This window comes from Hoplias malabaricus, chromosome 12 (genome assembly GCF_029633855.1).
Source record: "Hoplias malabaricus isolate fHopMal1 chromosome 12, fHopMal1.hap1, whole genome shotgun sequence".
Lineage (NCBI taxonomy): Eukaryota > Metazoa > Chordata > Actinopteri > Characiformes > Erythrinidae > Hoplias > Hoplias malabaricus.
The window spans coordinates 40,282,456-40,298,353 of record NC_089811.1 but is presented as its reverse complement, the minus strand read 5'-3'; the positions used below and the strand labels follow the sequence as shown (position 1 = coordinate 40,298,353).

The following is a 15,898-nucleotide window of genomic DNA, read 5'->3' as shown; positions in this document are numbered from 1 at the left end:
GGTTTCCTCCCACGCCCCAAAAACACACGTTGGTAGGCGGATTGGTGACTCAAAATGTCAGAGTGTGTGAGTGAATGTGTGTGTGTGTGTTACCCTGTGAAGGACTGGCGCCCCCTCCAGGGTGTATTCCCACCTTGCGCCCAATGATTCCAGGTAGGCTCTGGACCCACTGCGACCCTGAACTGGATAAGGGTTACAGACAGTGAATGATTGAACGATAATGTCATTTTTTCTCACCACAGTGATGCCGAGTGATCTGGACTACGCTTACTTTTGAGCTTCGTAAACACTCAAAGCTGCTCCAGTGTGTTCCATTAGACGTTAATATTTTCTGTGGAGATAATCTGGGTGTGCTATAGGTGGGGTTCTCCACTGTAGGAAGTTACTTTACAAATGGTAAAGGGTGCCCGCAAACGTTTAGCGAAACACTGTAAATGAGACGTCTGTTCATTTTTTAATTCTTTATTTAATGCGTGTATTTGTTCTGAAGATGTTCTCATGGTTGTAAATAGTCTGGGTAGGTGTCTTGGCCTTCAGCATGTTGCTGTGTTTGAATTCTTCACAGCCTCACAGCTTTGTGGGTGAATGTGTTCCCCGTGTCAGTTCAGCTGAATTCAGACTGATGCAGTCTATGTTTTTACGATAGTCCCTCTTTATGAATGCAGACCTTATTTAAACACTTTAACAGTTCAACAGTGAGGGAGATTGTTACTGTACCCCTATGGTGAGTGTGTGTTTGCTACAGGTGTGTGTTTGCATTAGCCCTGGAAATCAAGTCCACTGGTGACATTGAATTCACAGCTGTCGTGTCTCAGCAGTGTGCCCTCTGCTCACAGAGTACGTTTGTTTTAGCCATTTCCCTTTTGGTAAACGCTAACTCAGGGGAGCTGTCAAGACCTTCCACACACACACACACACACACAGAGAGAGAGAGAGGAGGGATAGAACTCATTCTTCATTTCACACATACATGAATAACATGATTATGATGATTTTTCCCCTGGTGCCAAAGTAAGTGCTGTAGAAAGTGAGTGAGTCTCTTTGCTATTTAACTTACAATGCATGAGGAAAGTGGTCCTCAGATGAGATGTGAACTTCAGGGACAATCCCTTGGGGGTGACACAGGAGGCACTTATCGGAAATAAATAGTGCACTGAAACTTGGCTTAGAAAACTTTTGGGCACGATTTTCAAGCCTGGTGTTCTTTTAAATAGAGTACTTTCTGAGACATAAGGTCAGGGGAAGGTTGTTTGGCTCTACCACCTTCAGAGGTTCCTCACCTCATGTAACTTATGTGTAAAAAAGTCTTTAAACATCATTAAAAGTCTCACCATAGAACCCAAAGTGGTTTGTTTATGGCCCAACTTCCTCAGTCTTCAGGTTCAACTCAATAACCGAGTAACTGAGCTGTTGCCAATGATGCAATGATTAAGTAAAGGACCCCGTTATCTTCCTGGTTCAGTCTGTTACCTTTGATTGTGGTATGCCTCCTCTCGGTCCTGTCCTGCGAGTGCAGTTTCTCTGCTGCTAATGGCCCTCAGTGGATATAATTAAGCTGGAGCATTGTGTGGTATGTTAAGTTCATTACTTGCAGCGCTCAAACCGAAAGCCTGCATCCTAGTTCATTTGGAGGTGAGGTTCCGAGACAGTCCTCGGAGGGGTGGTCTCGTCCAGCCTCGCGGGCTTTGTCCGTTTCTGCCTTCACCTGCTGGATGGATATAGTTCTCTTGACCACAGCCCCCTCCTGCTGTTTTACACGGCCTCTGTGTCCACACACCTCTGTTTAACTTATGTCTGGCTCCAAATGTTAGATGGATTTTTGGGGGGGTTGTGTGTTTCAGACCCGGTCTTTGGAGATTGGTACCGACTTCATTTATACGTTTGGCTGACTCTTTCGTCCAGGGTGATGTGCTTAACAGGACCCCTGCTCTGTCTCCGGGGGAAGTGGCAGGTGTGTGATGGCTCTCTGGGTCCCAGGCCACTGATCAACATAACGCTAGCATCGCTGCGCTATTACAGTACCAGAGGCATCTATTACACCACTCAGCCAGTGTGCTTCTCCACTTACATGTTGTGTGGCCCTGGAGAAATGTGTGTGTCAGTATTACACACCGTCTGCAGTGATTTACACCTTTGGCAGGGTTCAGGTGGACGCTGCAGCTCTCTGTTCCTCAACTCGAGCCCCTAGGGTTTTACAGCAGTGTACAAAAGTCAGAGAACATGCTTCACATTTAAAATGTTTCAGTCCAAACGATCTCTCTCTCTCTCTCTCTCGCTCTCTCTCCCTCGCTCTCTCCTTCTCTCCCTTGTTCTTTCTCTCTCTTTCTCTCTCTCGTTCTTTCCCTTTCTCTCTCTCTCTTTCCCTCTCGCTCTCTCCTTCTCTCCCTCGTTCTTTCTCTCTTTCTCTCCCTCGTTCTTTCTCTCTCTCCCTCGCTCTCCTTCACTCTCTCCTTCTCTCCCTCGTTCTTTCTCTCTCTCGTTCTTTCCCTCTCTCTCTCTCTCTCTCTCTCAAATATATAAAACATTTAACAAGCTCTGCAAAGATAATATAAATATGACATCAGATTTAAAGGTGATAGAAATCTGTGTGCTGCTGTGTCAAGGCCCTTGAGTTTTACCTTCGACTTACACTTTACTGTCAATGTCCTGATTGTGTTTACACCATTTTCTGGTGCTTGGTCAATCAGCAGAGTAAACAGGCCGTGTTTGCCAGGGGTCAGTGTGGTGGAACTGACCACCTGGAGCCTCACAGCGCTGTGAGCCTCAAACTAACCTTGACACCAAAGTCACAAGTGCGCCTCTCATTAAACTGCACTGTTTGTTTAGAAAAGCCGAGTGTGTGTGTGTGTGTGTGTGAGAGGGAGAGAGAGAGACAGAGAACTGCCGGCACACTCCCTGCTGTAATTATCTGCAGACACCAGCAGCCAAGTCTTCAAAAGGTACAGATATGTTACGTTTGCCATGAAAATTTAACAGTTAAGGAGTGATGAACATATGCAATGTCTGGGGCTATTCTCTGAAGTTGCAAAAATGAACTCTGGGCAACCAGCAGAGCTCTGCACCCGGGCCAAGCCATATGGCTGGGCAATGTGCCAGTATTATACTGAGTAAAGCAGAAACACATACTTTATATACCTTTTATGGTGGAATTTGCTGAAGAACTGTGCATAATTCATGGATTTATTCCTGGCAGAAATACATTGTCAAGAACTGAAAAGAAATCATTTAATTGTGGATGGTTTAATTAAGAAAAGTGACAGATAGTGTGTGTACTACGTTTAAATATCTAACAAAGCCTGTTAAAAATGGTGGGTTTTCTTTTATTTTGTTAAAAACGTGGATATTTTTCATTGGTAAAACCTCTACACTCTTAGAAAAAGTCACTCTGGGAGAAGCTTTTGCTGTCGCTGTGTTGATTCCCTCAAAGGACACTTGGGGATCGTAATTGTACCTGTTTCCATGTTAATTTTATCTTGTGTTGATTTCATTCACACCACATTTGATCTCCAGGACTCAGTGTGTTCTTTTACACAACTCTGTCATAAACAATTACAAAGAGGAGAGAATGTAATGTACCTTTAAGGAAGGCAACTGGACTCTGAAACCACTGCCGTAGCCTTGAAGGTACATTTAGTGAGAATAATGTATCTGTGCTGTACCCTTTTTTTCCCCGAGAATGTGGAAATTCCTCAGATTGAATCTGAACCAGAGGAAACCTAACATTTCACAAACAGACATTAGTGACTTAACAGAAGTCCCACTCTGTAGGTGTAGAATAACCTGCTGTGAGAAAGCAGCGTGTCTCTTCTTTCGTGCGGTACAGATGTGGCTAATGTGGTCACCCTGCTGAAAGACTCCTGATGTACTTTAAAGAAGGATTTCCTTCAGGAAAACTGTTAGAATCAGCCGCCAGATCTCCCTTTGATTCCCTCGCCTTATTTTCTAGAGAAGCTGCATATGCAAATACATGTAAATAAACACTGGAAACATGTTGCACATGTTTATGTGATTTTTCTTGTTGCAGGCTTGACCTGCCAGAGCCCGATCCATTGTGGGTGATGGAAGCGTTCTGGCCCATTTGCTTCACCTCAGCTGAAATCAAAGGGAGCAGCAGCGTTCTAGAGGCCCCTGGCACCCTGAGAGAGGCCACGAAAAGCCCCCAAATCCAGCCCCCTGACGGGAGACAAAGCGGGTGAAATCTGCATCATATTAAACAAACCTAAATGCTTCAAGCTGTTACACACTCCCTAATGAAACATTTATGAAGGGCCCCTAATGCGATTTCAGAAACACCTTGTCATCAGGGTTCAGAAACCAAAATGGAGTCATGTAGATGTATGAATGAATGTTCAATTCCCTTTGAGCACAGCTTTGAAAAGGTACATTTACATGAATAATGCATCCTTATATATAGGGCCTAAGACCTGCAATCATACACAGTACAATTCCATGTACTGTTATATAAATATATGTAATAAAACCTACATTGCACTGGTAGAAAAACTGTCACTGTGGGGGCACATATTTGTACCTTTAATTGGGAACATAAATTGGTGTGTGTGTGTTGCCCTGTGAAGGACTGGCTCCCCCTCCAGGGTGTATTCCCACCTTGCGCCCTGTGATTCCAGGTAGGCTCTGGACCCACCGCGACCCTGAACTGGATAAGGGTTACAGATAATGAATGAATGAATGTATAATTGTATCTTTTCCGAGAGATGGATGACGTTTCACTCCTTCTGAGAGGTGCTGAAGTGCGGTTTGTCATCCAGAAGTAACCATCCAACAACACTTCCTGATTTCGTTCATGCTCTTGTGGCTGAACGCAATCAAATCCTCACAGCTATGTTCGTGCTTTTAGTGTAAGGCCTTCCCTGATGAGAAGCAGCTGTTACTGCAACAACGAGAGAAATCCTCCAACTTTAAAACCTTGATTTTGGAAGAAAGGGAGGAAGAAGTTATCTTTGGACAGTGAAGTAATTGCAATAAAATAAAGAAGGATTTGCTGCGCACGGAACTCCTCACACTTTTTAAACCTTATTTTTTTTCTTTTGACATACATTTTTTCCTTCACACGTCTTTCTCCACAAGGTCCAAATTGCTGACACACTCTTCCTGTTAAAATCCTGGAGTGTGTGGTAAAGTCCGCACCACACTCTTTTATTGGGTGTTCAATAGAAAGCAATTTCCTTAAGTAAAGATTAGTTATGAGTAAGCAAGTGTTGCCGAATATCAGTGGATGTTAATACTAACTGGGTCCTGCCCTGAGCTGTTGAGGTAGAGGGTGCGAATTGAAGAGATTATGTATGCAAACAGAGATGTTTGTAGGAACATGATTGCACTCCTGGTTCACCACAGAGTGTCACATTCACACCAGCGCTACAGGCTGGGGAACAAAGCACAAGTTGACACTCGGCTACTTGTTAGAAAGAGAAGAGAGGAGTGGATGTTATGGACATTACAGCAGAGCCCAGGCCGTGGCTGTCTTTGCGTAGTGCATAGTGCCTCCACATACTGCTACAACAGGCTGCAGTAAACCCCTATAATAGAAAAGCCAACAGATTAATATTTAGAAGCAATCCATTCGTATCCAACAACTACACCCAGAGAACGTGTTCTGATTGATCTGAAGCAGTGGACAGACTCAAACAACAGACGGAGGTGATCAATTTCATTTTTCAGCCATAAGCTTTAAGTGAATGTGAGAGATTCTTCATATTTCTCAGCAGAGAACATCTGGATGTTTCCGTTGACTTCTCCTCATGGTTTGAGGAAGCTATACAGATTCAGGGAAAAAAACACAACATTCGGAACTAAAGAAGTGTCTCATTTCACATATCATCACAGTCCCCAGGAGACGGCGAAAACTTTCACAGCAAGTGAATGAAAAGCCTTTCTGGAGCACTTCTGTTAGGGCAGAGGTCATGGTTTTCCTTGGCGATGAAATGGTCATTGGTGGGCCGACCGAAGCCTCCCTCTGTAGGTGTAGGATAACTAGCTGCGAGAAATCGGAGGAGTGTCTTTATATTTGTGCGGTACAGATGTGGCTAAGTTGGCGGACCTGCTGGAAGAGTCTCGACGTGGTGGAAATGTGGGTTAGTGAAACAGGTGAGTCCCAGTAACAGCAGTAGGAAGAGAGTTGTTGAAGCTGATGACACTGGGACTAACGGAAGCAGCAGAAATGCCAATGAAAGCCAGCTGTGTCTGTTTCCACTGCAGAACACTGTCGGTTCCTTTTGGTGTAAAGGCACATATTGTGTGCATACGCTCTCGGAGGGATGTGCTCCTACACAACAAATGTGAGATTCGAAAAAACACAACGCTGCGTACATCTGACTTTACTTAGGATCAGCTTGCTGAGAGCACTTGGCCTCGGCCACATAATCGTATACGATCATGCCATGCGTCTGGACTGTAAAATCACCCAGATCATAAAGCACCTCCTACAAATCATCCACTCCAAGCCTCAAATCAGCTCCTCCACAAAGCGTCGTATGACCTTCACAACTAATATCATACACGATTTGGCCCAATGCTTTTGGAAACATCCGATATTTCTTCTGAAATGAAGGGTGTTAAAAAGAGTGTTTGTCTGCCTTTGCTGCCATAACAACCTCTACCCTTCTGAGAAGGCTGGAGCATTTCTGTGAGGATTTGATATAGAGCTGGACAATAATTCAATATCAATATATATCGCAATATAAATGACTCAATAATCATTTATAAACACATTTTCAATATTTCAGTACACGACATTTATAGCATCTGTTAGAGACTGACATTCATTACAGGGCACTGCCGTCTGTTCATTGCAAACAACTTTAACTGTTATTTAAGAATATGACCTCTGACAAAGCTGAGAGGTTTATGACGGACGGCGATGTCATGTTTCTTGGCTGTTCTTCTGTAGCATTTTTATTGTTCATATCAATATTATAAAAATATAGTAGCAACCAAAAAATAGGAAAATATATTGTGATGTAAATTTGAAGCATATCGTCCGGCCCTAATTTGATACAAACAGCCACAAGAGCAACAGTGAGGTCTGATATTGAAGTGGAATCTTAGATCACGAAAGCCACTCCAACTCATCCCAAAGGTACTGCTCCATCTCTCCAGACGATGCAGGTCCACATCTGGTCATCTTCATAACCCTCTAACTAACACCTGACACTGAACATAGTAGACTTAAGCTCAGGTTTGGCTCCTCCAGAGCTCCCCATTTCTGTTCGTAGGTGCGTTTTAAAGCCGCCAAATTCCCAATGTATAAGAGGTATCTACATATACCTCAAATCTCCAGGTGAAGCTTTAATCGTTCACCCATTAAAATCTCAGAGGTGCCAGAGCCACACAAAGCCACTCACACGTCTGCTTTTTTTTTTATCCCAGCAGGCATTTTCACCTTCCTTTCTATTTATTGCAGGCTCAAAGCAGCCGCAAGTGACCCTCTGCCAACGCACATGACAGGCCTCTGCAGAAAGGATTTCAGCTTATTAAAGAGTTCCAGGCCATGTGGAGCTGATTTGGAGGTGTCAGGGAGATATAAATGCGTCATCTTAAGCTGAGTGAAATATGGCATTGCACATCTTTGATCTGATGTGGGTCATCTCCAGAGCCCAGGCCAGTACCAAAAGAGCACCTACCAAGGTCTGGAGCAGGAGATGTGCAGGGTATTATACCTGCCGTCACGAGCTCATGTTCTAAAGAGCCGCTCTGAGCTTTTCTGTAGCCATATGGAGTCTATCTGAGGCGGCGGGCGGTGAGAGAGAACGAAAACTGAGGGGAAAGAGGCCTCACCTTCTTCACAAAGATAAAAGAAACGATGTTTAACTTCAGCTGATGAGGTGCCTTCAAAAGCCTGATTTCTCTGGTGAAGGTCAACGTGGGGCTGAAACTGGAACTGAGGCACCAAGGTGAGTTCCTGAGGTACGTCACATTAAACTAATGTCAATACAGTTATAGTGTGCGCTACATCGTGAAATGTTCATCAAATATTTCATCTGAAATTAAGGATATCAATAAATACACAGAACGATCACTGATTGAAGAACACCTACCTTGTATCTCCATTCACTAATAAGTGTGTTATTATTGTGTGATGTGCTGGTATGAGTGGATCAGACACAGCAGTGCTGTTTGTGTTCGGCTGCTACTGTGTAAAAGTACAATGAGTGTGATTTTAAAAAGCATTTGAATCATTTTAAAAAGGACCATCAAGGCATCAAGCGTCAGTACAGCTCCAAATAACCTACCCACAGTATAATTACTGCTTAGAATATAAGTGTGGAGAAGGGTGACCAGGCAGTTTCACATAGCACTGATGATGGTCTGTGTGTGGTTTCTTTTCCCTTCCATGAAAACAGCTGGCTTTGAAATGACACTACTGTAGTGATTTTCAGAAAGAAAAAAAAATATATATATATATACATTTATTTATTTATTTATTTATAAAGTATTATATTAGTGCTAGTTCATTCATTTATTGTCTGAAACCCATGCAGACACAGGGAGAACACACCACACTCCTCACAGACAGTCACCCGGAGGAAACCCACGCAGACACAGAGAGAACACACCACACTCCTCACAGACAGTCTCCGGGACTTGAATCCACAACCTCCAGGTCCCTGTAGCTGTGTGACTGCGACACCTACCTGCAGTGCTAGTCAGCATGAGAATCATTGATTATTGAATTTGGGAGAAATATGAGTCCATTAAAACGGGACTGTAAATGATTTCATACATGCATTTCTTTTTTTCTGTAAAGCCTCATAAAAATCCCTATTAAGTCTCATTTAAAACTGAACAATTGCACAGAGCTACAGTCCCATTCCTCCATCTCTTTTAATAAAGAGGTGGATCGTTCTATATCTAATCTCGCCAGAAACATCCCCTGCAAATACCTAACATGCACTGAATGACTATACAGGGGTAGTCTCTGCACAGTCCTAGGCAATATTCCTTTAAGGCTATGAGAGCTCTTTGAAGGCTACATTTGAATGCCAGAACAGATTCTGAGATCATTATGGCCAACTCTGTGACTGTGCTGGGCTCTGTTCTATTCACATGTGTATTACACATGCATAATTGGGGAGGAAAAAAAATCTAAAGAATACATGTTTCATAATTTAAAACCTAAAGAAACTGACCAAGCTTCAGCGGTTATATAAAACATCCAGCAGCCTGCTCCGGAGCACTGGACCCGGGTCAAAGAAAGCTGACATTCAGCATTATTGTCTTATTCAAAGAGACACTGCAGACTCGCCGTTCAAATGGCCGTAAGCAGAGAGAGCTTCTGAGGCCTTGCCAAGGAGTTCCACATATATATGTGTGTGTGTGTGTGTGTGTGTGTGTGTGTGTGTGTGTGTCAGGATTGTGAAAGACTGGACATTTTTCTGGAAAACAAAAGGCAGAAGACTTTCATGGTGGATGAGGATGAGAAGAAAGATTCAGATGAGAAAGCTGCTAAAAACACTCCTAAATTCCTCTCAAGAGTCGAATACAAAGAGCCAACTCCGTAGTTTATAGGACGGACTGTCACTGACCGTCACTAGCAAAGGTTTAGACAATCCCTGAACAACCGTCATATTTATTGGTTTGAAAATGGCTGCCATCCTTTCTTACACACTTTCTGGAATAACACGAAGATATTTATGGACGTTACGGAAACTATTCACTGTAGTTTATTGAAGCATTCATTTCACTGAAATAACAATTCAGCGCAGGAACAAAACATTAACACTGAGTTTAAATTTTCAAACATTTTCAAGAGAATAAATTATGCATTATTTCCTTCAAATATTTGTGCCACGTTTCAAACACACACATTAATTATACACACACAAACACATATAAAATTATTATTATTATTATTATTATTAAGAAGAAGAAGCAATATTAAATAACTAATCTACATCAAACAGTCCATTTCGTCCAGTTCTTAGGGATGAAACAGCTCAACACAAAACTGCAGAGTAGACCTCTCTCACCTTCCGCGCCACGTCCGTTAACAAGAACCACGTGCGCTGAGCGGGAAACCTGTAGGAACGTGACGTCATACAGCAACACCAGGGTTGACCGCGGGACTCAGGAGCACAGCGGGAGTTAACGTTAAATGTCTCTTACACCACTGCCGCGACACTGAGTGTAAACGAAAATGATGGAACCTTCAAAACACGTCGCGTTTTAAATTAATTGAATAAAATATTATTATCACGAGAATTAAAAAAATAGCACTGGTGAGAATAAATTACTCTTTGACGTTTAAGTTATGAAAACAACAACAATAAATGTAATAATAATTATTATAAACAGTACACATTATTATTATTATTATTATTATTATTATTGCTATTATTATTAAATAACCATATATAATTAATAAGATAATTACCTGTAATAGACTGGCGACTGGTCCATGTTGTCTTCCTCTCTAACGCCTAGTGCTTCCGGGCTGGGTCCTGACCCGCCGTGACCCTGAAGTGGATAATTATTTACAGACAAGAACGCATTAATTAACGAATTATTTAATAACAACAATGTAATATATTACCATAATGTAAATATAAATTATAAATAAATGAATACTACCGCTACTATAACAGGTTTAATCATTAATAAATTATTGTTTTTATTTACTATTATTTACGTCGATTTGTATCATCATAATTTATAGCCGTGTCATGTTTTGTTTATTTTTGTTGCCGTTGTCAATACAGCAGCAGCACGACCACCAAAATAAATAACTGGATAAATAATTAATCATAAATTAATAATTATAATATACAGTAGAGTGCCAGTAATAATTACCAGGCGTGTAAATGAGTGTTTAGCAGAGAAATTAAAAGTTCCTGTTTAATATAAATGTAATGGAGGGTAAAGTATTGTGGTGTAATGTAATCTCACTTCTCTGCACTCTCAGAGACAGGGCACTGGGCTGTCACTCGGCTGGTGCTCCTCCACTGAGCAGCTTCAACTCGGACTGGACCCTCTGTTGTTGTCTGCTGTACAGTCAGCGTGGGTGTCCACTGTGTACCCATTGGGCGACAGAGTTGGGCAGTGTTTCCTGAGGGACTGAGGAACCTGTCCCCTACATGTTTCTGAGAGTGTGTTTTACAGAAGACCTGTGTGTGTGTGTGTGTGTGTGTGTGTGTGTGTGTGTGTGTGTGTGTGTGTGTGTGTGGAGTTTCTTTAGACGCGTGTGTGACTGTGCTCTGTGATGTTGAATGTAACTCAACACTGGTCCCTCCTGTTTGTGATCAGCCAATCAGAGCGCGCGCTGCCTCCTCCTTCAGCTATTTACACCCCACTGCGGACCAGAGTCTCCCCAAAAACACACACGCGACCGGGAGACCTTTTTCCGAGTTCACTGTTCACGCTTTCTGAGCGGGACACGCATACACGTCACACGGGTGCGCGCGCACACGCAGAGACCTGAAACACTGCGCTCCGCTTTCTGTGCTCGTGGATCTAAGTTCAATCCTGCAGTCACGGATCCGCGCGTGGAGCTTGTGCGCGTGCTGAAGAGAGAGATGGAGGAGAGCTCGAGCTCGCCCGTGTCTCCGGTGGACAGCGCGGTGACCAGCGAGGAGGAGCCGGACAGGCAGCAGCGGCGCAAGAGGCGCTCGGGCGGCAAGAAGCGCGGCGACGCGTGCAGCCCTAGCTCCGCCAAGCGCGCGAAGGGCTCCGGCAGCCCGAACCCGAGCCGCGCGCACTCCTACGAGGAGCTGCAGAACCAGCGCGTGCTGGCCAACGTGCGCGAGCGGCAGCGCACGCAGTCGCTGAACGAGGCGTTCGCGTCGCTGCGCAAGATCATCCCCACGCTGCCCTCCGACAAACTCAGCAAGATCCAGACCCTCAAGCTCGCCTCGCGCTACATAGACTTCCTCTACCAGGTGCTGCAGAGCGACGAGATGGACAGCAAGATGTCCAGCTGCAGCTACGTGGCGCACGAGCGGCTCAGCTACGCCTTCTCCGTGTGGAGGATGGAGGGCGCCTGGTCCATGTCCGCCTCGCACTAACAGAGACAGACAGAGAGGGAGAGAGAGAGAGACAGACAGGGAGAGAGACTGCTGCTGCTGCAGGGGTGGGTATGCGTGTGTGTGTTTGGTGTTATCACAGCTGCACTGTAGCAACACAGTGGAAAACCTTTGCACAGATGAAGCAATATTATTATTATATACACAGCACCACAGATACAACATTTCTGCTACCACTACAACTACTAATATTATTAATATAATTATTATAATCATACTATCATCACAATAATATAAGAAACACATTGAAATAACATTAATATTAATGATAATAAAATACACTAATAGATCTGCAATATAAAGGCAATATTCATTCCAAATTGATAAATACATTTATATAAGAAGAGTCGTGTGTAAAGTTTGACTCAGACGAACTGATTTGGTTCATATTTTAGAAATAAAAGGTCAGAGAACACACCCTTTTAGAGAAATTATTATATTCAGTTTCTTTAAAATAAACAGAAACTGTTTAAAGGAAATATTAAATACGAATGGCCTATGAATGGCTGCCGTTGTAAATAAGAACGTGTTGTTAGTGACTTGTCTGGGTAAATGAAAGGTTAAATTAAACGGAGGCCACACTTTATGATTTACCCTCAAACTAAACCAAATAAATCAGTAAATAAACATTAAATGTTCCTTAAAATGTGCGGAAGTGTGAGTGCCGTCTGGAGAAGGTTTGGACTTAAATTGAATTAGAAAATCAGTGAGGATATCTATCATATACACACATTAATAATAATAATAATACTAGCATATGCTAATAACAGTGAATATGCTTATGACAACAATTATTATTTTCTTTTAATAATAATAACAAGTATCTGCAGCATAGGATTTTCTTACTCGCATCTTTTGCTAATTATGGGATTATCCCTTACAATTTGTGAGAATAATAATAATAATAATAATAAAAAACAGATGGAAAGTGATATATCTCAAGGGTCATCAAAGCTCTGATGGTGATGATGTGGCCACTGGAGCTCAGTATCCTTTAAACACAGCTGAGAGATTTGGGAGAGTAAAGGCAGTGTTGTTGATGTGCAGTTTCTGCTTCTGCTCTGTGTCACACAACGTGACAGATACACAGTCAAAGCCCAGCGAGGGTCTCGTTTACTGACTGCTCTGACTGCAGTGGACATTAGAGTCAGACTGAGAACTCTTCTCCTCTGAAGGGTATCGTTACACTCTCAGAAAACTCTGAGAGAAAATAGATATTTTAAGTTTCCGAGAATAATACACAGACCCCATAGGGAGAGAGTTGAAGTCAGAAGGGCACTTCACGACTTGAATCCTACAATCCGTATTAAAAAGGCTTTTAGTAAAAACCTATACGAATAATTAGTGAAAAGGTACCAGGTCAACTACAGTACAGTAAACGTACAGAACCGTAAAACACTATTAGTGTGGTCTTCAAAAACTGCTACTTTCACATCAACAGCTGCTGAGAACATTCTGCCTTTCGAGACTAGAGACGCATGACTGAAATGATATAAACTCTGCCCAGACACATTCAAATGTTCTAATCTGGGGTTGAGTCTGGTACATTTTTACTGAGTTTCAGTGATGATTATTAACGAGGACAGTCTCTTTCAAACGTCGCTGGAGTGACAGTAAACGGAGGATTATTGAACTGACCATCCGTCCAAGTTCTAATCTATAATCTAATTACAAAATACTATCTGTTTACGGCAAATAATATATATATAAAAAAAGAATGATCAAAGTGAATAGTAGGCTGTAATTATATTAAACACAACACACTTACGTACAAATATAACTATGTTGCAATGAGTTGGTTGTTGTAGGAAGTGGGAACAAATTGTAATCATATAACACGTGTTATTAAGAAGTAATAGAAATGCAACTATTATTTATAGACTGTGGTTAACCTGAATATTCTTTAAAAAAATATCCTTTTGTGAAACACTAGTTTGCGTATTTGTTCATGAACTGTAAATATACCTGAACATTTCTTTTCCTGCTTTGAACACCTGCTTCCTCTGGATCCATGACATTTTCCTTCCCCTCAATTGCTCCGCAGGAAGTTTAAAGGGAATTGCATTTTGAATTGATTTCTAGACGTTGTGTATAATAACGTGGTTCAGACGTAAACGTAACCATTTCATCAGAGGAACTTCAGAGTCATTCACAGTGGTGATGATGGGGAGCAGATGCCTGAAGGGTTTAGTCAAAGCTCCCTCAAAGAAAGACATGTCAAGACCTTTATACAGCACACTTTTTTATTTTATTTTATTTCTTTAAAGCTTTGACTTAACGTAGAGTTGTGGGAATAAGGCCGAGTAGGAAAACGTTAAATAAAAAAAGTGTTCAAATGTGCCATTATTTTATTTTTATTATTATTATTATTATTATTATTATTAATTGTACATATTAATCCTAGAAGCCTGATATATATTTGTACGTTTACTGGAGCTGTTTTAGGAGAAATTCTGAAATAGTGTGGCGTTCCCCTTTAAGTCTGAACCCAAATTCAGGCCTAAGTCATTAAAGGTTTCCCATAGGATGAGGTTTTATGACTGTGTACACAGTGTGTGCTTAAGAAAACACTATGATTTTTATATGCTCACATACACAGTGAGGGGTATTTAAGAGTCTCCTTGTGTTATATCTTGATCCGTCGAGATTGTACGTACTTACTCACCTCTCTTTTTTTTAATCTCTCTCTTCCAGACTGTTTACTTCCACTATTATATGAAGACACCAAAGGAATTCTTGAAGAACCTATAAACCTCAGAGACTTGGCCAAGACTCATTCTGTTTATTCCCTGAAGTGCCTTTTATCACCATTTATCACCAGATAAGAGGAACATTTTTACACTCTTTTCTAGACCAGAGGAACATTTTATACTCTTCCCTAAAACAAGAGGAACATTAAAAACAAAACAAAACAAAACAAAAAAAAAAACATTTTCCTAAACGAGAGGAACAGAGGATTTTATCTTCACACAAAGCAAAGAGAAAGTGCTACTCCTCTTCTCCAGTGTGGGCCAATAACACCTTTCCTTTCTTCTTCCTGAGTTATTCTCCAGTGTGGTACAGGACTGCCATCTGTTATCTTTAATGAAACTATAGTTCTTTTTTAAACTTTAAATAGAAGAGTTTATAAATATATATATATATATATATATGAAAATGGAAAAGTATTGTACATAATGCTACCTGTGAGTATCGTCTGCTTTTTGATTTTTAAGGGCGACTGATGCAATTTAGAAGAGCGAGCAATAGCTACTTTCTTTAAGTATGCTGCATGGATCACTGCCTTTGGGATGTTTTCAGATTCCGTCCTTTACATTGTGCTTATTTATTAAAACTTATTTTTTGAACAATTCCATTGAAATGTGAGCTATGATTCATACACAGAAACAAGGTGGACTTTTAAAACAAAGTGTAATATGGTTACTTTAACATTTGCAAAAGAATTTGGCTTATATATCTCTTTGTTTATTACACTGCCTTATTAATCACTGTCTACATAGGCAGCTGTCTAATTAATCAGTGTTCCACTGACATTCAGCCGGTTAAGAGAGCATGCCGAAGTGATCTATTTAGACAGCCATGACATCACTTCATTCTAACAAATACATCAGAGTTCACTTTCCTCAGCTCACAATCGCCTCAGAGTTCACTTTCCTCAGCTCACAATAACCTCAGTTTACTCCCCTCAGCTCACAATAGCCTCAGAGTTTACTCTCTCAGCTCACAATCGCCTCAGTGTTCACTCCCACAGCTCACAATTGCTTCAGAGTTTACTCTCTCAGTTCACAATTGCCTCAGAGTTCACTTTCCTCAGCTCACAATAACCTCAGTTTACTCCCCTCAGCTCACAATAGCCTCAGAGT

At 41.7% G+C, this 15,898-nt stretch overlaps 1 protein-coding gene and 1 long non-coding RNA gene across 3 annotated transcripts; one reads left to right on the top strand and one right to left on the bottom strand.

Moving 5' to 3' along the window:
• Positions 1 to 9,842: 9,842 nt before the first annotated feature.
• LOC136663975 (uncharacterized) lies at positions 9,843 to 11,381 on the bottom strand. Of its 2 annotated transcripts, none has more exons than XR_010795052.1 (3): positions 10,903 to 11,381; positions 10,391 to 10,473; positions 9,843 to 10,163 (listed from the first exon to the last, which is right to left on the bottom strand). It is a non-coding gene; the product is annotated as an uncharacterized lncRNA (long non-coding RNA). The 2 variants fall into 2 exon arrangements; XR_010795053.1 differs by having other exon boundaries at positions 9,843 to 10,137.
• Positions 11,348 to 15,338, top strand: twist2. The gene is made up of 2 exons (XM_066640954.1): positions 11,348 to 12,082; positions 14,730 to 15,338. The coding sequence occupies exon 1, from the start codon at positions 11,529 to 11,531 to the stop codon at positions 12,015 to 12,017; it is 489 nt and encodes a 162-aa protein (XP_066497051.1). The 5' UTR covers positions 11,348 to 11,528; the 3' UTR covers positions 12,018 to 12,082; positions 14,730 to 15,338.
• The last annotated feature ends 560 nt before the right edge of the window (positions 15,339 to 15,898 follow it).

Bases quoted from the DNA above. Each gene is read 5' to 3' on its own strand.
- twist2 (XM_066640954.1), top strand. From the start codon at position 11,529: ATGGAGGAGAGCTCGAGCTCGCCCGTGTCTCCGGTGGACAGCGCGGTG.